At 36.7% G+C, this 23,671-nt stretch overlaps 1 protein-coding gene across 7 annotated transcripts in view; it reads left to right on the top strand.

Moving 5' to 3' along the window:
• Nucleotides 1-23,671, top strand: part of ALS2 (alsin Rho guanine nucleotide exchange factor ALS2) — a 75,176-nt gene that overhangs the window by 726 nt on the left and 50,779 nt on the right. For all 7 annotated transcript variants that reach the window (XM_074340147.1, XM_019726815.2, XM_074340126.1 and 4 more), the window contains 3 exons: nucleotides 14,627-14,705; nucleotides 16,116-16,270; nucleotides 20,069-21,006. In XM_074340147.1, the coding sequence (XP_074196248.1) occupies nucleotides 14,686-14,705; nucleotides 16,116-16,270; nucleotides 20,069-21,006 (1,113 nt within the window). In that variant the 5' untranslated portion in view covers nucleotides 14,627-14,685. The remainder of the gene's footprint in view (nucleotides 1-14,626; nucleotides 14,706-16,115; nucleotides 16,271-20,068; nucleotides 21,007-23,671) is intronic.

Genomic DNA, 23,671 nt, shown 5'->3' with positions numbered 1-23,671 from the left:
CTTGAGATGTGAAGCCAGGAAAATAACAGAGGCTATATTGAGGAAATGATTCTGATGCTGGTTTGGGTGATCTTGGGTAATAGGGTGACTTTGGGGACAAGAAACTATATTTTGGCAGAAGTATTGTACTACAGCTTAGGCCTTTGATGACGAGGGAAGAGGAAAAGGCACTCAGGTTGAAGTGGCATATTCCAAGTACAGTATTCTAGTGCTGGTTTAGGATGGAAAGGAAATAACTGTTGAAGCCTTTTCGATTAGTTGGTGGCTGTGAATGTTCTTTAAAAGGCTTTACAGTTGTGTGACATGTTTATTCTCAATAGGTACAAACATTCAACAAACCTGTTGGTCCAATATTGTTTCAGTTTACCATAAATATGAATGATTTGAGTCACCACTTGAACTTTGAGTTAGTGACTACTTAAAGGATTTAAAGCAGTGAAAAATTTGCTTTTGCAGTCCCTTGCAGTAGTTTAATCTTGCTAATATAAGCATAGTGGTTAAGATCCTAGGCTTTGAATCTGGACATACCTGGAGTCAACGTCCAGTTACATCTTTGACTTTGGGAAAGTTACTTAATTTCCATTTAATGGCTCATGTATCATATTTATTGCAGTGCCTGGCACAGCTATTTTTATGATTATTAATTTCTTCTTACAGTATATCATGACCCAAAGTGACATTTTCTTCCTAAATGGTGGGAAAGAAAAGTGAATATTTTTAGAAAAGCACTATAGTTCACTTTTTAAAATCAAGGGATAGTTTCCAGATGATTTTATGATACATAGACTTAGAGAAAATAATGATTTTAGCTTGGTCTGTAGTAACTTTGGTATTCCATAAAGGCATTTTGATGTGGGAAAGTTGCTGATGGAATCTATGCCTAGTTTAAATTTAATACTTAGTTGGCAAACTATGACTACTATTGACAGAGTCAAGGTTCATAGTTATAGCAAGAAAAGTTCAAAGCTGTTTCACAATATTAACATTTGAAAAGATAATGAAGTACCAGACAGGTAATTTTGGGAGGGAAATTTGAGGGGTGTTATGTAGGCCTCTTATTTTTTAAAAATAGATTTAAGCAATGTGAACTGGAATCCCTTCTCTCCAAATTGCAGCCTTTTACAATTTAGGTTGTGATTTCAGACACTTTGGGCATTTTGACTGTTAAAGAAGCAAAGGGTATATTAAGAACTTCACTGAGACCTGATTTTAGTTTTTGTGTGGTTAGATGGAAAGACTACTATTGACTGTCTATCTTTTCAAGAAAAACATGGGTTTAATGTAGTATTGCTAGGTCCGTTCTAAAAGTATTGCCAAAGAATATGACTGACTTGTAAAAACCCCATTATTCTGTATTAATATGAGACGAAGTAAGGTATGGGTTGAAAAATAGGAAGGAATGTATGTAGCATTATTTACAATAGCCAAGATATAGAGTGTCCATCAGTGGATAAATGGAGAAAGAAGAAATGGTACATATGTGCAATGGAATATTACTCAGCCATAAAAAAAGAATGAAATCTTGCCTTCTGGAACAATATGAATGGACCTAGATGGTTTTGTGCTGAGTGGAGCAAGTCAGACAGAGAAAGACAAATGCTGTATGATTTCACTTATATGTGGAATCTAAAGAACAAAATGAACAAACCAAGCAGAAACAAACTCATAGATACAAATAACATTTTAATGGTTGCCAACTAAGAAGAGGGTTGCAGGGGCAGAGGAGGGGGGGAGAGGGGTGTGAAATGGATAAACTATGGTTTATTCATGCAATGGAATACTATCCCTTAGTAAAAATGAATGAACTAGATCTATGCTTATCAACATGTGGTTATCTCAAGTACATAATGTTGACGAAAAAAGCAAGTTCTCAAAGGATACATACAGTATGATACATTCATATACTGTTTTAGAGGAATATAGCATACATTTTTTATTACTACACATGTATCTAATGAAAGTACATATAAGTATAAGAATGTACATGGAAATAAGACACATTAGGAGAAGTGGCTAACTCTGGAGAAGAAAGGTTTGGTAGGGGTTCCTCCAGATCTTTATAACTTTTTCTTCTATTTTAAAAGGAACTGAAGCAAATATGAAAATATTTTAATATCTGTTAAAACTGAGTGATGAGTACATAAATTCGTTTTTTTTTTTACAGATTTATGTATGATTAAGATAGTTTTTGAAACTAGCACTTTGAAATTTTTATTTATAATCAAGACTCTCTCCCAATGTACTTTCTTTATTTTACTTTCTAGTCTCAACGTTTTTGACTCTAGAAAAATAATTCTTTCCTCCCTGCAATAGGAAAAGAATGTGCCTGTGCAGCGCCACAGTATCAAGATTTTCTAAGGAGAAGAGACAGACCAAATTATTTAGTCAGTTTTACTTTGCTGTTTGAGTTGTGCTCCTGGGAAATGCTTTTCTTGGGATGTGAGGAATGATCCTTCTTAAAAGGCTGCAGGGGAATTTCAGTTCTAGAGACTCTTGGCAAATGCAGGCATATATTGATCATGAACACTGACAGTATTGGGGAACAAGTTGACAGAGTGACTCAGATACAAAATTACCACAGATATCACCTGGTCATTTACACTTTGTAAAGTTTGGGTGGTAAACCCAATGTGGTAAACCTGAGTTTATACTGTGACTACAGTATACTGTGAATGCAGCTGTAGGTGGCCTAATTATTACTCAAAGAAAATAATTTTCTCTTTACAGGTATTTTTTAAAATAATTGTTTTCTGTTTCAATTACAGTTTACATACAATATTTTATTAATTTCAGGTGTACAACATAATGGTTAGACATTTCTATAACTTATGAAGTGATCACCCTGATAAATCTAGTACCCGTTTGATACCACGGTACAGTTATGACAACATAATTGATTATATTCCTTATGCTATACTTTCCATCCCCATTACTATTTTGTAACTACCAATTTTTACTTCTTAATCCCTTCCCCTTTTGTACCCGTCTCCAATCCCCCTCCTAATTGGCAACCATCAAAGTGTTATCGGGATCTATGAATTTGTTTCTGTTTTGTTTGTTTGTTTTGTTCTTTAGATGCTTACATATAAGTGAAATCATATGACATTTGTCTTTCTCTATCTGACTTACTCTACTCAGCACAACACCCTCTAGGACCATCCATGTTGTTGCAGATGGCAAGATTTCATTCTCTTTTATGGCTGAGTAATATTCCATTGTATATATATATACCACCTCTTCTTTAGCCATTCATCTATTGATGGACACCCAGATTGCCTCCATATCTTGGCCATTGTAAATAATATTGCAATGAACATATGGATGCCCATGTCCCTTTGAAGTAGTGTTTTGTGTTTCTTTTGATAAATACCCAGAAGTGGAATTACTGAGTCCTTCTTTGTCTCTTTGTCTCTTGTTATAGCCTTTGTTTTGAAGTCTATTTTGTCTGGTATAAGTATTGCTATCCCAGATTTTTTGTTTGTTTGTTTACATTTTCATGAAATATCTTTTTCCATCCCTTTACTTTCAGTCTATGTGCCTTTACATCTGAAGTGAGTCTCTTGGGGGCAACATATATAAAGGTGTTCTTTTCTTTTTTAATTAGTTTCAGGTGTACAAAGCAACATAATTGTTAGATATTTACAACCCTCACAAAGTGATAGACCCTCTCCCCCAGGCTACTACCCCTAGGGTCTTCTTTTCTTATTCATTCATTGGAGCATTTAATCCATATGCATTTAAAGAAATTGTTGATATGTAGTTATTGCCATTTTATTCATAATTTTGATTTTTTTTTTTCCTTCTTAAAGTAGTCCCTTTAACATTATTTGTAATACTGGTTTGGTGGTGATGAATTCCTTTAGACTTTCTTGTCTGGGAAGCTCTTTATTTGTCCTTTGATTCTAAATGATAGCTTTACTGGGTAGAGTAATCTTAGTTGTAGGTCCTTGCTTTTCATCACTTTGAATATTTTGGGCCAATCCCTTCTGGCCTGTAAAGGTTCTGTTGAGAAATCAGCTGACAGTCTTATGGGAGCTCCCTTGTAGGTAACTAGCTGCTCTTAAGATTCTTGCTGTCTTGCTGCTTTTAAGATTCTTTCTGTATTTTTAATCTTTGGTATTTTAATTATGATGTGTCTTGGTGTGGGCCTCTTTGGGTTCATCTTGGTTGGGACTCTCTGCGCTTCCTGGGCTTGCATGTCTATTTCCTTCTCCAGGTTAGGGAAGTTTTCCGTTGTTATTTCTTCAGCTAGGTTTTCAATTTCTTACTGTCTCTTTTTCTGGTACCCCTATGATGAGAATGTTGGCATACTTGATGTTGTTAAATAGGCCCCTTAAACTATTCTCTTTTTTTTTGGATTCCTTTTTCTTTTTGTTGCTCTGATTGGGTGTTTTGTGCTACCTTATCTTCTAAATCGCTGATTCAACCCTCTGCTTCATCTAATCTGCTGTTGATTCCCTCTAATGTTTTCTTTATTTCAGTTATTGTATTCTTCATTTCTGACTGGTTCTTTTTTATGTTTTCTATCTCTTTGTTGAAGTTCTCACTGAGATCATTGAGCATCATTATAATCAATTTTTTGAACTCTGTATCTGGTAGATTGCATGCCTCCATTTTGTTTAGTTCTTTTCTGGAGCTTTGTTCTGATCTTTCATTTGGGATGTGTTTCTTTGTCCCCCCCCCCCCCCATGTTGGATGCCTGCCTGTGTTTGTTTCTATGTATTAGATAGAGCTACTATGTGTTCTAGTCTTAGTAGAGTGACCTTGTGTAGTAGGTGTTCTGTGGAGCCCAGTGACACAGCCTCTCTTGTCACCTGAGCCAGGTGCTCCAGGTGTGTCCCTTGTGTAGGTCATGTTTGCCCTCCTGTTGTAGTTGAGTCTTGGTTGCTGTTTGCACATTAATGAGAGGGATTGACCCTAGAGCTGATTTGTTGTGAGGACTGGTCGTGAGTACAGGAGAGGAACTATTACCCTGTTTCCTTGAAAATAAGACCTAGCTGGACAATCAGCTCTAATGCATCTTTTGGAACAAAAATTAATATAAGACCGGGTATTATATTATATAAAACCTGGTCTTATAGTAAAATAAGATTAAGGCTTATATTAATTTTTTCTCCAAAAGACGCATTAAAGTTGATTGTCCAGCTAGGACTTATTTTCGGGGAAACATGGTAGTCAGGGGCTGACCATATGGATCAAGATTCACTTCAGCAGGGCTCTGGTGCCTGCCCAATCTGCCCTTTAGGTACGTCATCTGCAGAGGCAGCCAGATGGTGCTCTAGCTGGGTCCAAAGCTGGACACCAGCATGCCTGCCCCAGGGCTTCCTGGGAGGGGCCACAAAGCACTTTGTAGATGGTAACCACCTGCACTTGGCTTGGAGATGCCTGGGAGAGGCTAAGCTGTGACCCTAGGCTGGCTGCCGAATGCCAGGCCTGGGGCTGCTTAGCAAGAGGTATGAGGTACACCAAGGCCACATGCTGCTTGTTTGGATTTGTGAACCTTTGAGAGATTTTAGGAGAGTCTGCAGCATGAGTCAAGACAGGCTGTTTGTGTGGAAAAACCACTGGAAGTGGTTTGAGTGGGCCTGAAAGTTGGGTGGGGCAGGATCTCAGGGAAGCATCAGGATGGAATTGATGGTGTTAGCTATGTTGATGGAGACTGAAACAGGGTGGCTGACCTGAGTCTGCATGCTGGGAGTGGGGAGAGCTCAACAAAGGAACAGTAGCTTCTGCCAGCACTTCTCTTTGGGAGATAGCTGTCCCTCCAGCCCTTGTGCTGAAGCCAGACAATTCAGTTCCTCCCTATATGTCTTTTGCGCCTTTCAAGCTGCTGCCCCAGTGCTGGAGTCCAGAGCGAGTAAGTCCATGTGCGGGCCCTTTCAGAGGAATGCATGGCACTCCAGCAGCCAGTCTTTCATCTTACTCAGCCACAATCTCTGCTGGTTTTCACAGTCAGAAGTTGTGGGGACTTCTCTTCCCCGCACTGGAATCCTGGGCTGGGGAGCCTGGTGTGGGTCTGGGATCCCTTGCTCCTCAGGAAGTACCTCTGCAGCTGAGATATCTCTCCCGATTTTTAACTGCCACATGCTAGTGTGGGACCAGCCCATTCTGTGTCTCCACTGCTCCTAGTCTCGACATGGCTTCTTCTGTATATCCTTAGTTGTAGGGCTTCTGTTCAGCTAGACTTCAGTTGATTCTCAATGAAGTGTAGTGGTAATTTTAGTGTGGTTATAAAAGGATGCAAGCATAGAGTTTATGTACTGTGCCATCTTGACTGGAAATCTCTTTACAGTTATTAATAAATAAATGTGATGACAATGTGCTAAATGGTTGAGTAGTGAACACTTAATTTGGAAGCTGATCTGTAATATGACCTCAGTGTTTAAACTTGTGAGTTAAACAGTATTTTCATTTTTAATCCAGAATACCTGTTATTAGCATTCTCAAAAGAAATGAAATACATCTCCAAAGCAGTATTTTTGGCTTGTATACTCCCTGTTCAGTTAGTGGCCTTAATCTTGATATCATTAATCAGTGGATATTATTGACTGGTAAAATTAGCACACATACTTTGAACTACTATTGCCTTTAAAAAATTGTGGCCATTTTAATAAAAGAATAGCAAAATATTAAAGGAGTAAACAATTTGTGTCAGAAATTATACTCCAACATTAATAACAGGCACAAAATATTGCAGTACCTAGGAATTTGAAATTCAATTGCTAGTATTATAAAATCCATCAAATTATTTCACAAGAATTTTAGTAATCTGGAAAAGTGCACTTTAAAAATATGCAGTGGGTACAAAAAGGAGCTAAATAGGTATTGCTGGGCATTTATTTTACCATGTTTACCACCTCCCCTCCGTGGTAATATCCATTTTAGATGATTCTGGCAATCAGGAAAGTGCAGTTTTAGTAATTTTCAAGGTGAAATTAACAGGCATAAGAAAGACTACGAAGCCTTGGTGTCCCTGATTGCACCAGAAACTGTCTCCATGTATTAAATAGAAAGGACTATTCTTTCCTGGGTTGTCTAACATTTGTGAAGTGACATGAAATAAAAGTGTCTTCATTGTAGGAAATACCATTAGCAAATTAAGTATGAGAGTTTCTACTATGAGATGATACTTTCCTTTTGTGTCTGATACTGACTTATTGCAGGCACTAGAAATCTTCTGTATCATCTGGAAGTCCGTGGATGGAACTTAAGATCAAGGGCTGTCTCATTGAGTACTCAAATGTAGCCACTAGATAGTGTTTGCTATGGGTACAAGAGTATACCGATGAATAAGTCATAGTTTATGATGTCTATGAGTTTATATTTTGAATCAGTGACTTAGTGCATTATCTCATTAATAACATTTGTAAATAACAAGCACTTTTAGGTCAACCTACTGACTTTATTCAGTACATTAATTTACCAAATCCCTGAACTCTGGGTCAGGATTTAAGGGGCTAGCCTGCTCCCATAGTGGTATCAGACAATGCCTTAGGTGAAGCAATTAAAGCTGAGAGGGCTGCATTTGAAGTGGCCTTGACCTTTGATGGTGATTGGTTTGTCAAGGCTTCACTGCAAGGTGAGTGTTCCTCGACCTTCAGCAGTGGTTGATAAAGGCCTAGGTGGCAGGATATACAGGAAGTAGCACTTGTTGATGTATAGATTAGTTGTAAGTCAGGTGTTTGAGTCAGAAGTTGCCTTAACCTCTGTGTAAACATATTGCTTGAGACTCTAAAAGCAAATATTTATTAAGCATGTACCATGTGTAAAATACCATAGTGTCTTAAATTATTGTTTACCACCTTCACAGTATAAAATATAAACTCTAGTTACTACATTGCAATAAAATGCAGTCAACTCAGACTTTAAAATTAGAGTATAAATGACTGCATGAAATCTGTAGTAGTTGTATATCAGATTCAATCTATAGCCAAATTTCTTTTAGAGCATTATGGTACAGTTTGCTTCTGTATTATTATTTTTATTGTCTTCTTATTGTAATGTCTTGTCATTCTAAACACTAATATCATTATTTTTGTAACTACAGTTAGTCATTGCTAATATTTTACTATTTTAATCAACACATCTATTTTAAACCAGTTAGTGAGACAGGAGAATCAGACTAGAAGGGCCCAGGTTTGCTACTGTAAGTTAGTTTTCTTATACCTTGACAGTAGTGCCTACTTTATAGAGAATCATTCTTTTAGACAGAAAGACAGACCGTACTTGTAGGTTAAACTCCTTAAGAGTAGGTACTTTTTTTAAAAATAAATGCCTAGTTTCTCTATAGATATTTATTGAGTACCTGTTATATATGAGGATTACGTTAAGCAGCTGGGATATAATAGGGAATAAGATATTTTTGGCTTCCATGTAAGTTTTAGATTAGCATACCTGGAACATAAATAGGTACAAAAAAACACATATGGTTTTAGATGTTGAAATTTAAGCATTTGAAAGTATATTTATGACTGAAAATTTACCTTTCACTAAATTATTAAGGCAAAAGGACTTTATCCAGAGAATAAAGTTTACTAGAGATGAATACATAGACTCCTATATAATTTAATTTTTCTCTTTGTATTTGGGATATTAGTCCACTAACACATTTCTATTCTCATTAAAAATTGTTATTTAGATTCTGCCTTGTTCCTGAAAGTATTTAATGTAGTTTACAAAAATGTATAAATATGGCAAGATAAAATAAAGAAACAGAATGAATGGAGCCAGGAGTGATATTAGAATACATAGCATATCACTTCTCGGCCTTTTGGCTAAGACCAAGTATAGAATACATAGCATACATATGAGGTGTAATCAAATAATATGGTTAATGTTTAAATTTAAAAAAAATTATTACATTAAAAGACACATTGCCATTAATCCCCCTCAAAATACTCCCTCTCTCATGGAACACACTTATCCCATTGTTCTTGCCACTTTCTGAAGCAGTTCTGGAAGTCCTCTTTCATGAGTGTCTTTAGTTGTGCTGTCATGGCTGCCTCGATGTCCTGAATCATTTTGACTTTGGGGAAGAGCCAGAAGTTGCATGGTGCTAGATCTGGTGAATAAAGGGGATGAGGATACACCATAACGTTTTTATTTGACAGAAATTATTATATACCAGAAGAGATATGTGACATGGAGCGTTGTCGTGATGGAGGATGATTTAGCACACTTTAAAACACACCTTCTTTCAACCGTAGCTCACACTGACTGCCGAACAAACAGACTTGTCACACACTGTTACTAAGGTTCGACGTGCTGCTCGCCATATTGAAGATCCTGCCTTCCCATTGAATGGCACTCGGCAGCAGCATTCACCATATTTTGTGATCACAATGGAAAGGCTCTTTGTCACACATCGCTTCTGGTGCGGCAATATCTATCAAATAAAAACATTATTGTGTGTCCTCATCCACCTTATTCACCGGGTCTGGCACCATGTGACTTCGGGCTCTTCCCCAAAGTCAAAATGACCATGAAAGGTAAACATTTTGAATTTGATTCAGGACATCGAGGCAGCCACGACAGCACAACGAAAGACCCTCATGAAAGAGGACTTCCAGAACTGCTTCAGAAAGTGGCAAGAATGATGGGATAATTGTGTTCAAAGCGAAAGGAAATATTTTGACAGGGATTAATGGCAATGTGCCTTTTACTGTAACAACTTTTTTAAAATTTAAACATTTACTGTAGTTTTTGATCACACCTCGTACTGTGAACTTCTAGTCAGTTATAGGTGCCATCATATGGGACTCTTATCCTCCCATCACAAAATCTATAATCCTGCCTATGTCTTTACTCGTAGTTTCCTTCCTTTAAAAATGTAGACCCTGCCTCTTACAAAAGATCAATCCCACCACATGTTCCAGATGTTATCCTCTTTCAGTTTGTCCAGGACTTTGGTTCTGCCCTCTGTCCTATCTCCCTTGCATGTAGGATCGATGTTATTGTCCTGCAAACATGTTCAGCTATCTCTCATTCCCCTCTCCCAACACACAAAAAAACACACCCTTGATCTTCACATTTCTCTCCAGGTATTATTCCATTTCTCTGTTTGATATTTCAACAGCATTTTTCAAAAGAATCAATTACATGAACTTTATTTTCATGTCCTTAAACCTCCCATTTATAGCCAACCTACTCCAGTCTGGATTTCAGTCCCCTCCCACACCGCTGAAACTGTGGCCGTGCTCAGCAGGGATATCTGCGTTGGCACATCCAGTGGACACTTTTCAGTTCTCATCTTATAAATCCCAGCTGCACTGACCTAATCGACCAGTTGTTTCTGCTGGAAACACTCGCTGCTTCGCTTACGTGTTCGTGTTCCTCCTGCCTCTCAGGCCACTTCTCACCTCAGTCATTTTCCCTTTTACTTCATCCTGTTCCACCGAGGTGCTGGTGCTCCTTACATCTTGACCTTTGGCTTTCCTTTCTTTTAATACACACGCCAGTGATATTACCCATTGTCTTCGTTTCAGATATTATCTGTATGCCTTCCCAAGTTTGTTCCCTGTAGTTGAGACCTTTCTTCTGAACTCCATACTCATATATTCATCTAATCACTTGACATGTGCTCTTTGATTTCTCACAGGCATCTTGAACTTAACATAAAAAATTTTTATCTCACCAGAATCGTATCTTCCACTTCAGAATCCTCTTTCACTCTTCCCCATTTCAGTAAATGGGACCACCAACACACAGTTGTTCAAGGCAGAACCTACAGATCATTTTTGATACCCCTTTCCTCTGTTCCCGCCTATGTCTAATACATCACCAAGTCCTAGTTGTTCTAGGACAAAGCACTGCTGTCATTCATTTACCTCTTTCTTTCTACCAAATTGGCAGCCCTGTATGAAATTAAAGAGCTCAGGCCTCCTTTCACTGAGAAGATGATCCAAGTGAGTATAGGATATTCCTTTCAAAATTAATTTGGATACCACATGTGAGAATGTTTACCATAAAACTGACTTAAGACTTTTGAAACAAATGTAAATCATCACCATTAAAACTAAATCATTAAAGCACCTATAGAATGTCTTGTAAGCAATGCAACTTTCTAGTGTACTTTCCAAGATGAAGTTGATGTTTGAAGTACATAAAAGAAACTAATTGAAGTATAAAATAATTAAAAGTTGGGGACCCCTACCAAAAATGATAGTTTTTGTTTTAGAATACAAGTTCCTAGTCCCTTTTTTGTAATCTTTGAGGCAAGATATGTTTTGAAATTCAGGGTTTTTTAAATCTTTATAATATGGTGCATAAACCACATATATCACTTCCTGTGGGGCCTGTGTTACCATCCCATAATCATATTAATATTTCTGCAGCAAAATATACGAATATTTACACTAAAGGGGTAAAAACTAAATAACCCCACGTTAGTTCAGGTCAGGTTTTGCTGTCAGATGAGTTCAGGTCAGATTAGATTTTGCCACTAGAAGAGTTATGAAAAAACTTTCCGTTTCTCATTTTTTGGACTTTGGATTTCTGGGTAAAGTATTATGGACCTGTAGATAGTTTATAGCCTTTCTTTCTCGCAATAATTAGGACATCTAGGCCAGAATTTTTTTAGGGCACTCGTAGATCATGGTGTTAAAACCATATCGTCTGCATGTACAAGATAGCTTATTTTTCTCTGTTAAATGTAATAGGAGGGTATGTGTCCAGTGGGACCTAAAATTGGAGTCAATTCACTCAGAACCAAGGTTTGCTCTTTGTGTTAAAGGACTATCATCCGAGAGTTGAATTATTTCACATTTCACTGTGAAGCAGATAATTTGAAGTATAGCGTGGTATACTTTTAAAATAAAGCTGGCTTTGTTCTGTTGTTCATAGAACGTAGTACCTGGAGGGGATGCTAGAATCTATTTTGCTTATTTTACAGATGTCATTGATCTCTGCAAATGCAAGGAAAAAGAGGACCCCACATTTTCTGACTCTGTACAACATCCCACAGCTTCTGTGTCAGAGCAGAGTACAGGGATTCTGTCCCACAAAGGAATCTAGAGTAAGGACCTTCAAGGATACCTGGGGAGAAATATCCCCGGCAGAAGCCACATGATTAGGCCATTTTATAACTATTCAAAATGTGAAGCACTGAAAGAACATAAGGAAGTTTAAATGCTATTTGAATGGTTGAGGCAAGTCTTACAGATTTTCTGGAGAGGGGATCATAAAATATTAGAAAAACAATTTTTTCATTTACTTTTTCTGTATGGATACATAATTGAGAAAGAATGTTAGAGTAAATGGAGTTGGTAAATGCCACTTAAAATATTTAAGTACGTGAGGTAAAACTTAATGATACAAGCTTCCCATATTTAGCTGCAATATTCCTTTTTAGTTCTGTTTCCTTTGCAGTCTTTTCTGTTTTTCTCATTGCCCTGTTGAAATTTCAGGCAGACATGTCTTCTTGGAAGAAGTCAAACGCTAACCACCATTAAAACAAAATGAGATACGTCTATAAATAGTGATTCAGAAAGATGTCTCTGAAATAATATATTAGCTAGCTTTCTGTCGTTACTGTACCAAATTACTACACACTTAGTGGCTTGAAATAACACAGATTTATTATTTTACAGTTCTTTAGGTTAAAGGTCAGACAAGTCTCACTGGGCTAAAATCAAGGTGTCAGCAGGGCTGTGTTCTTTTCTGCAGGCTATAGGAGAGAATCCAGTCCTTAACCTTTTCCAGCTTCTAGAGGCCACGCACATTCCTTGGTTATCTCCTCCCCCTCAATCTTGAAAATGAGCAATGTAGCATCTCTCTGACCCTGCTTCCATCATCGCATCTCTTTTTCTCTCTCCTTCTGACCTCCCTCTTCCACTTTTAAGGACTCTTAATTACATCAAGATAAGCTGGATAATCTGCCTATTTTAAGGGCAGCTGACTAGTAACCTTAATTTCCCTTTGCCATGTAACCTAACATATTCACAGGTTGTGGGCATTAGGATGAGGGTGTCTTTGGGACCATTTTTCTGCCTAACCTATGTAGTTAAGTCACAAAAGAAAGTTGCGAAACAGTTTGTAGAATTTTAATTCCATTTGGATTTGAAAAAAATGAGTGGTGATGTGAAATTATATGGTGTAGGGTGAAATCCCCCTTAAGAAACCTCTGTATTCAAAAGTAGTACACTAAAATAGAAGAAAGATTTGACTTTTTTATTTACTTTACCAAAAGATTCTTAATATTTTTGATTGTCAGGCAGTAGGACCAAAGTCAACTGACATACATACAGTTAATCAGTTGTCAAGTGTGTCATGCGCTTCCACACCCTCCCAGAGGAGTTCTCTGGTTTCTGCTGGGTGTTGTTTAACTTGAATCAAGGCAACAGTTACTCCTTGATCTCTGATAGATACACAAGTTAGATCTGGCTTCAGAATTTCTCTGTACACCATTCTCTTTAGTACATTTCTCTGTACACCAATTTCTCTTCAGTACATGTTACTAAAAGTTAATTACTATCACCCACAAAGCATGGTGCCACTTAATTGTATTTATTACATTAATAGCATGTATTCAATCTATTCAGATATCTTGTTTACATAGTTAGTACCCTTCATCCAACTTTGAATGATTCAAAATCTTTGTAAAATAAGCATTAGGTAAAGAGTAATTTCCTCCAGATACACAGATGGGAAACCGTAAGAATTCACTGGCAACCTGGAGTAAACAGATGGATCTTACATCACTCCTGCCGGGACGGGCTGTTTTCAGAGCAGTGACCATGCCGTATCTTCCTGCAGAAAAAAATCATAAATTTGGCCCCAGTATTTTTATGGTTCATACAAATAAAACCTCATTGCCTTTATTTCCATGAGTTTTGATGCCCTTAAATATGTGACTTTCGTAGTTGAATTGCATTGAGCATTTCTGTCTGTTTATTTCTCTTTATTAAACATTGAGTTTCTGAACTGATAGGTCATGATGTTTGTACCATCATTTTCATACAGCTCTTTTCTCTTTAGTGGTTGATTTTAAAACATATTTTAAAATTCAAACCTCTCTTTCAGCCCTTTGGATTATGGTTTTGAATTAGGTTTATTTGGGGAAAATACTGCTGGTTCCAATAAGTGGAAAACTTTGTATTTTAATGATATAATATTTTGTGTGCGTTACTGAAAAATGTAAATTCAAACTACTTGAATTTGATACCTTACTGAAGAGATTTTAGAAATTCTTTCTTACTTAATTGGTATTTAAATATTCACGTGTTCCAGAAGCATTTAAAAAGTAATCTTAATGTTTATGAAATGAATACTTAACACATTGAGTTTTTCAGATTCAAAACTGCCTTCTTTATAATAAAAAATAAACCAAACAAATCTGTTGCCTGACCAAGTACAGCATAATTGTAGCTAGTCTTTTCTTCCCTTGACATTACATTTGACAGTCAACAGGCATTTTTATAAGCTCAGTGGGAAGGCTCAGTCTAGATATTCCATTCTGGAAGCCAGGATATGAAATAGTTTAAATAGTTCCAGTGCATATTTATTGCCCAGTGAATGTGCACTTGTTAGAGGGCTGCCCTTTTTTTTTTGTTTTTCCTTCCATCTGTGGGATAAAATAGCAAAGTATTCTTTCACTGCTCTTTGTGCTTACCTGTGTTTTGCCATTTAGGTCATTAAATACTTTTGCAAAAAGGAAATGATTTGGTGATGGAGTGCTCCCACTGACCGATGGACTCAAAGAAGAGAAGGTAAAACCATTTCTTCTTTCTCCCCTATCCTTCTAGGAAAACACAACAAACAATTCCATGTATGTGTAGCCTCTCTTCACTTTAATTTTCTTGATGATTGTTTAGCAGAAATAGTAACTTTTGTGTTGATTGGTAAAGAGAGAAAGATATTGAAATAAAGCTGATTAGTGATAAGCTTTGCTGCTAGTTCCTATCTTATGCTTATAAAAGTTAACAAAAGTCTTCATCATTTTAAAGGTTTCGAAGCCATTTTTCTCACAAATAATTTCCAGTTTTCAGAAATAGCCTTATTAATTGTAATCCTCTTCTATCCTTGAAAACTTGTCATGGATGTTATTTTAAAAGGAAGATTAAGGTTGTGGCTTCCCTTCCGTGAAACAAGGGTCATGCCTATTTACAATTTAGAGAAATATTATTTAACAAAAGTAGAGAAATTCCTAGATATTATGAAATAAGATTTTAAAAGCTTCTGGTCATTAAAGTATTGGCATCGGTGTTCTAGAAAAAAAGAGTATGAAAAAAATGTACAATCAGTGGTGACACATAGGAAAACTTAGTATAAAGCAATCCCAGGAGATCTTAATATACCCTTTTCTTAGAAGGGGAGGCAGTTGGAATATGGTCGTTTTATGCAGCTGTGTGTTTTGTGTTCTTTGAACCACGGTCATAAGATGGATAGAATTCTTTAGCTAGAATGTGAGTAAAGCTTGAAGGATTTTGCTGGTACCTGTTATAAATTTGGTTCTTAAAATTTTAAATAGCAATTATACAGTTTAAACTCAGTATAAAGTGAAATACGGATCCTTATTCCTTCTTTCTTATCAAATACTTTTTGCCACATTATAAATTAAAATTGTACGGTGCGGCCAGTTGGCTCAGTTGGTTAGATCACTGTGCTCATAACACCAAGGTCACTGGTTCGATTCCCACATGGGCCAGTGAGCTGTGCCCTCCACAGCTAGACTGGAAACGACTTGGAGCTGATGGATCCTGGAAAAACACACTGTTCCCCAATATTCCCCAATAAAAACTTAAAAAAAAATTAAAATTGTAAAATAAGACTTCAACTTGGGACATGTTTTAATTTTAATATCTAAACAAGGAGTTAATGTATTGAGTAATTAGAATCTTGAAATTTTATGCTACTAAATCATAAAACTTCAAAATATAGCCCAGCTTTTGTTTGCTTCTTAGATAAAATAATTTCTGGGTTTAGATTATCCTCAAGCCTTTAATATAACTACTTGTTTTATCTCTAACTCCTGTGTCATAACCAAAGCCTAGTTAAATTATCAGTGTGCTAATCCCCTGTGTGCTGGTAAAAGGTACAAATCTCATGAAAATATTAAGAACAAAAGATACAGCCCTGAATTGCAGGAACACTGAAGTGATTTTTCTTGATATTTGTAGCTCAACAGAGGCAGAAGGATCCAAAGAAAGAGGCCTGGTCCATATCTGGAAGGCAGGATCCTGTTCTGTAACACCAGAGAGATTGCCAGGCTGGGGAGGAAAGACTGTTCTTCAGGCGGCCCTTGGCGTGAAACATGGAGTTCTTCTGACTGAAGGTATTGAAAACAATGGCTTAACAAAAACTAACTGAAACTGACATAATGCCCGAGTATATAAGAGCAGGTAAAAAGAGTTACTGGATACCAGGTGTTCTTAATGAACTTTGCTGGAGCTTATACTCTTTTTGTTTACAAAATATGTTCTTACTCCCTTTATCAGAAATCAGATTAGTTCTTAAATTTAAGATATACCAAAACTAGAATAAAAGGGGGAATTATAGTTTTTAAATTTTATAGCAATAAGTACATGAAAAACTAACTTTTTTGAAAGATTATTCAGAGACTCTTTTGCTGTTCATTAAACCTTCTTTGTTCATTAAAATGTATCAGAATAACAATGCTAATAATAGCTAATGTTTATCATTAAACAATTATAGGTGTTATCCACTGCGCTAAGGACTTGATATGTATTAATTCTTTGAGTCTCCATAGCCACCTTATGAGGTAGCTACTATTATTATCCCCACTTCACAGATGAGGAAGCTGAAGGTCAGATTAAATAATTACTCTAAGCATACATGTCTGTTACAGTGTCAGAGTTAGGATGGGAACCCAGAGAGTGTGATTTCAAAGCCTGCTTTTTAAGCAACTTGGTTATATCCCGTCTCAGTACAGTTTTCTGAGGTATAAATAGCAGCTCATCAGAACATGTAATAAAATCTATAAATCTATAAAAGATAGAAACATAGGCTATAATTTATGTAGAGAGCTACCTCTAATTTTTGTGGCAGTTTACCAGCTCAATCATGGCAAATTTTATTTGGGCGAGGACTGCCATCAACTTCACTAATTTATAAATTTCTGCTCTGTATGCATTTATTAAGTATTCACTAATGCTTTGCTGTTTTCCTCGTAGAAACTGGGAAGACAAATTCTAGGAAATTAAGCTTAAATATGACCTTGGTGGTTTTATGGGGTTAACTTGGATTTCACTTTATTATTACATAACTTTTATTATAATAATATGTAACAATACATTATTATATTAGGCCAGAATTTGGAAAAAGACTTATTTTAAAAATGTGAACTATATTCAGTGCATGCCTTTGGGTTTAAAATATGTAGTTCTCAAGCATATATAAGTGGAATTTTGTTATTGTTTTATTAGCCCTTCTGTAGTATATTTAGGAACCTTTATGAACATAACTATCTTTAAACATCTAGAATCATACCTAAAAGGCTGGGAAACTGAGGGAAACTTTTAAAAAGTATATAGCTTATCAGTGTTCATGTTTAAGTTTCACTATTCTGGTTTTTATCACTGTTCTGGTTTTAGTGTCAAAGTCACAAAAAAATCTCATCTCACACAAGTGTGTAGTACTTTGAAATGGAAAAAAGTTCTCCAGTGCTTTTTTAGACGAGAAAATGGTACTGATTGAATGCTAAGAATTTTCAAGCTTCATTGTCTCTATTTAATTTGACCATTAGCTCATAATTCAATGAGGATACTTCATTGATTCACTATTTTTGAGGTACTCCAGGTTAATCAAAGGGGGGGGTGTCTAAATATCCATTTCTTTGCAGTATTGCTCTCTCTAGTGGAATAATGTCAATTGAAAGAGTTGATGAGCTGTTGCAAATGTATATTGCTATATCACTTGGGAAGAAAGTTTTAACGATTTTAACCAGTGAGCTTATTTTCTCAATACTCTTTATCCAGACGAAATTCCCTAATAAAAGTTTGTATCTTCCTTCCAGCCGCTATTGTGTTCTTCCTTATATACATGGTATGGGGACTTAATTTAAATATATAAATATATCTGCCATGTATAATAGATCAAAGATAAAGTATGTATTTCTTTTTCGTCATCAACTCAATTGCTGCTTTGTGGGGGGAAAATAGTGCTTATTTCTTCATTCTGTATGTAGAAATTCTTATTGCAAAAGACAGTGACTTAAATCTGCATAACAATCTTATCCTTGTTTACTGTACTTTTCCTGGTAACTTCCATAACTGACTCCCCTCCACCCCAGCATCTTTTGGCTTCAGCTGAGGGTGATTTGAAAGTGGTGGATTCAGCCATTTTGGTGAGTTACTCAGTTTTCCTGAGTTTCTCCCATGTGTACAGGAGGTATACGTGTTATTAAATTTTTGTTTGTTTTTCTCCTATTAATCTGTCTTTTGTTACAGGGATGTCTCAAAAGAACCCAGAAGGGGAGAGGGAAAAATATTTTTCCTTCCCTACAGAACAGTAGACTATATGCCATATAGCCTAGGTGTGTAGTAGGCTATACCACCTAGGTTTGTGTAAGGGCACTCTATGGTGTTCGCACAATGACAAAATCGCCTAACAATGCATTTCTCAGAATGTATTCTTTTTTCTTTTTTCTTTTTTTTTTTTCTTTTTTTTTTAATTTTTTATTGGGGAATGTTGGGGAACAGTATGTTTCTCCAGGGCCCATCAGCTCTAAGTCGTTGTCCGTCAGTCTAGTTGTGGAGAGCTCAGCTCAGCTCAGCTCCAAGTCCAGTCGCCATTTTCAATCTTAGTTGCAGGCGGCGCAGCCCAGTATCCCATGCAAGAATTGAACCAGCAACCTTGTTGTTAAGAGCTCGCTCCAACCAACTGAGCCATCCGGGAGCTCAGCAGCAGCTCAGCTCAAGGTGCCATGTTCAATCTTAGTTGCAGGGGGCGCAGCCCACCATCCCCTGCGGGAGTCGAACTGGCAACCCTGTGGTTGAGAGGACGCACTCCAACCAACTGAGCCATCCGGGAGCTCAGCAGCAGCTCAGCTCAAGGTGCCGTGTTCAATCTTAGTTGCAGGGGGCGCTGCCCACCATCCCTTGCGGGACTCGAGGAATCGAACCAGCAAGCTTGCGGTTGAGAGCCCACTGGCCTGTGTGGGAATCAAACTGGCAGCCCTCGGAGTTAGGAGCACGGAGCTCCAACCACCTGAGCCACTGGGCTGGCCCTCAGAATGTATTCTGGTTATAAGTAGTTCATGACTGTATTTTATATATAACATTTAAAAATTATACATAATATGGTACATATCATGAAGATAGCCACATCTTGTTAATAGTGGTAATTTCTGTACAACCTAGAGGTATAATGCTAATTTCCTTTTTTTTTTTTTTTTTAAGTTTTTTATTGGGGATATTGGGGAACAGTATGTTTCTCCAGGGCCCATCAGCTCTAAGTCGTTGTCCGTTAATCTAGTTGTGGAGAGCTCAGCTCAGCTCAACTCCAAGTCCAGTCGCCATTTTCAATCTTAGTTGCAGGCGGTGCAGCCCAGTATCCCATGCGAGAATTGAACCAGCAACCTTGTTGTTAAGAGCTCGCGCTCTAACCAACTGAGCCATCCGGCCGCCCCTGAAAGCTAATTTCTTAATTTTGGCCAAAATGAATCTCTAATATTTTTGTGCCATTGCATAAATTTTCTGCTTCTCTGACTTATTCAGTAGTAGCGAATGTTGTAGATATTAGCAGTGTGTCATTTTATCTTGTCATGATCGTTTCGTCTTTGAATGCTTGGAATCTGCTTCTGTAATAGCCTACAATAGTAGCCATTAGTAGTGGATCGCTGCTAGAGTTTTTAGGATGAGGCTGAAAGAAAGGAACAATACCTCCTGCAAACTGTAGAAGTTCTCACTATATTTCAGAATGTTAAAAGATGTTATTTATTAAAAGATGAATAAGTTTGGAATATTATATGCTTGAACCAAATCTCTGCACTGTGCTTTCGAAAAAATAAAAAACAACAATCCTATTTTGTTAAACCTAGAGGGGATTCAAAGTTTTCTGATAAAATTTCTAGTTAATTTCACAAACTGCTTTTTTTTTTTTAAACTTTCAGATGGTGCGGTCTACAGCTTTGGGACTCTTCCCTGGAGAAGTGAACCAGCAGAGATTTGTCCGAGTACTCCAATTCTAGAAAATGCCCTGGTTGGGCAATATGTTGTTACTGTGGCAGCGGGGAGTTTTCACAGTGGAGCAGTGACAGAAAGTGGCGTAGCATACATGTGGGGAGAGAACTCTGCTGGCCAGTGTGCAGTAGCTAACCAGCAGTATGTTCCAGAACCTAATCCTGTCAGCATTTCTGATTCTGAGACCAGTCCTTTGTTAGCAGTCAAGATTTTGCAGTTGGCTTGTGGCGAGGAGCATACTCTGGCATTGTCCATAAGCAGAGAGATTTGGTCATGGGGTACTGGTTGTCAGCTGGGTCTCATTACTACTACCTTCCCAGTGACAAAGCCACAGAAGGTGGAACATCTTGCTGGGCGTGTAGTGCTACAGGTTGCCTGTGGTGCGTTCCACAGCTTAGCCCTTGTACAATGTCTCCCTTCCCAAGATCTGAAGCCAGTCCCTGAAAGGTGCAACCAGTGCAGCCAGCTCTTAATTACTATGACTGACAAAGAAGATCATGTGATTATATCAGACAGTCATTGTTGCCCGTTAGGTGTGACCCTGTCAGAATCCCAGGCAGAAAACCAGGCCAACACTGCCATCAGCCCCTCCACTGAAACCCTTGACAGCCAGGGAGAAGTATTTGAAAACACTCTTGTAGAAAATGATCTGCCTGTAGCTACCAAAATGAACGCTGCAAATGTTCAGACCACAAGTAGCGATGCCATTCCCTCCCAACGAGAGGACGTGAAAGCAGCTGAAATGTCTTCTGCCGGAAATATACCATGCTATCCTGACACTCAGGCAGTAAATGAATATGTGCAGAAACTGTCAGATCACTCAATAAGAGAGAACTCAGAGAACGATGAAAAGCCAAAGCCATCTCAGGTACCTGCTAAATTTTTTAATACAAAGCTATTTCTGGGGTTGAACCATCTGAGTTTTTCTTTAGAAACTTGAAAATGCCTACGGCTTGATAGCACTTTTTATTTTTTGAATTTGACTATAAATCTCTCTCATCATCTAAACCTAGATAAGGAAAAACCTGGATTAATTCAAAATTATTCTTTAGTTTCAAATTCTGGCCCTTTATGATGTTGAAAGATGCCATGCTGTGCTTGTTTTTTAAGTAGCAAAATCCCATTTGTTTTTTCCCCTAGTATTTTCTCACCATGACTAATGTACTGAATTTGGTGTGCCCTTCAGTAGTTTAACCTAATATAACTATATATTCACAAAGATTCCTCTGACCTGTGTTTGTACATTCTTCAGGTTCTGTAGAGAAAAGCCCATTCTTTTTTTATCAGAAAGGTTGCTATATGTGGTGGACCCTTCAATTGTAGGCAGACTAAAAAAAACCTTACTGGCATTACATATTGTTCAAATTTTTTTCAGTTATACCTGTGGTCCTTACTGGAAGGACCTTTTTGGAAGGGTAGTGGTGGTGAATATTTTCTTCATCTTATTTAAACTACTCTCATTATGAAAGCTTATTTCCCTGCTTAAAATTAATTGTTCTAAAGGGATAATCGGTTTTTCACTCTTAGGGTAAGCCTTTTAATTTTGCTTTACCAAAACTCTAAGCTAAGAAAACAAAAATGTCTAATCGTAAAAAGGGGTGTTTTTTCAGGTTATTGAAATGACATAGCCTTTTGATTCTTTATTCTTGTTGTTTACTATATCAGAATGAAAACATAGCGTAGAGGTGTTTTTAAAAACAGTTTTTATTTCACAGTCTTTTCACAGAACCTTGTGGATATTTGATTTTTTTAAAAAATTAAGAATAAGCCATTTGGAGGAAGGTATTATAAAAGTATAAACAAAACAATAATAATTTAACAGGAATGCATGTAGACAATTTCTAGACTTGTACATGTTATAAAAGTTTGACTTTGACTTTTTAAAAGTCATTTCTCTAATTAAATTGAAGTTAGCAGTTTATTGTATACAGTTTATTTGATTACTAGATTATCACCATTGCAATTGCATTTTTCTTTGGACTTGTTTTCTTAAACATTTAATGTTTTTGTTACCTATGCTAGTTTTGGCAATGTGTGTTTATATAAATTTAATTCAATTTTGAAATAGTGTCTCAATCATACAGCTAATTCATTAGGAATTTATGTGGCTTAGGACAAGTTTTTTCTCTTCTGGCCAGATATAACTGAAAGGGTATCTTACTTTTGTGAAATAAACCCAACTGTTTGGCAATGTAGCCTATATCTCACTATTGAATTTTATTATTGGTGGACTGGAACTCCTAAAATTATGTCTTTCATCAGAATTGCTAACTATGTATTTTTGTTTTGTTTATTTTATGTATTGTTAAATGTAATTAAGTAGAAGAGCCAGTTAGAACAATAGTTTAAAGTTTATATAAAGTAGAGTTTTGTGATTTTTTTTTTTACCTAATGGTAAGAGCCCCCTAAAATAGTCTCCTCTAAATACCATCGCTGCTTCTATTACCAGCCTTTGTAAACAAAGGGTGGAAATAATGATGCTAGTTCTTCTGAACAAGTTATCATGGGGACTGTATCACCAAGTAAATTATAAACTTTGTATTTGTCTTTTGTTTTACGCGGTGTATTGATTTTGTTGAATATTTTAATTAAAGATACTTGTACAGAAATGGCTTTTCTGAATTCTGTATTTAATTCAACAAATGTTTTGAGTACCTACTACTACATGTCATGCACTATACTAGTCAACAGGGGGGTTGGTTTTTAGTTTAGGATAAATTTAGGAAAGTATATACGAGTATACCCTTTGGGACCTTGGGGTAGTATATGAAGCAAATTGTTTATTGTGACCTATGCTGGTAAGCCAAAAGCTTTTTGTGTATGTGTTTAGTAGATACATTTAATGACTTTCCTTTTTAGTAAACAATGATGCTTAATAGCTCAAAATAAATGTCAATTGATTTTTCACTAAAATATTAGAAAACTTATTTTGACTCTCTAATACAGCAATGAATAACACTAAGAACATTGGTTCCAAATGTTTAATTATTAACCTCCCACATTTACTCTCTATGTTAGCAAGAGCAAAGGTAATCCTTCAGTTTACCTAGCCCTTGGGTCATGGAAAATAACTCACTGAGGAGACAGTAAAGGACTTGAACATAAGAGTATAATTTAGGGGCTGACAGGCAGAGGTATAACTTATTTTTCTACCTATAAATGCTATATGTAAATTTCCATTTATAAAACATTTTAGGAAAAGCCTTTTTTCAGAAATAATTTTTTTCTGATTTTTCTTGGTAGCATTCTGTGTAAATTTTCCTAAAAGGGATCAATAATAAAACTTTCATCTTTTCAACCTTCTATCCAGAGCTGTCACAGTGCATTTCATATTAAAGACTGTGTTTTTTCATACCTTTTTTCTCCTCTCCCCTTTTACTGTGCTTAATTTAATAAAAGAAACGGGGGTGTATTATTAAACACCATGGAAATATACAACGCTCAAACAAAAAGACGTACTTTTGACAAGGAGCTGTGTTTTGTGTACTCGCTGCCATACAGTGTGTTAAATCCATGATCAAGAAGACTTATCT

Source organism: Rhinolophus sinicus, linkage group LG01, assembly GCF_036562045.2.
Source record: "Rhinolophus sinicus isolate RSC01 linkage group LG01, ASM3656204v1, whole genome shotgun sequence".
NCBI lineage: Eukaryota > Metazoa > Chordata > Mammalia > Chiroptera > Rhinolophidae > Rhinolophus > Rhinolophus sinicus.
The sequence above is the reverse complement of the archived record's forward strand: the minus strand, read 5'-3'. Positions and strand labels throughout refer to the sequence as shown.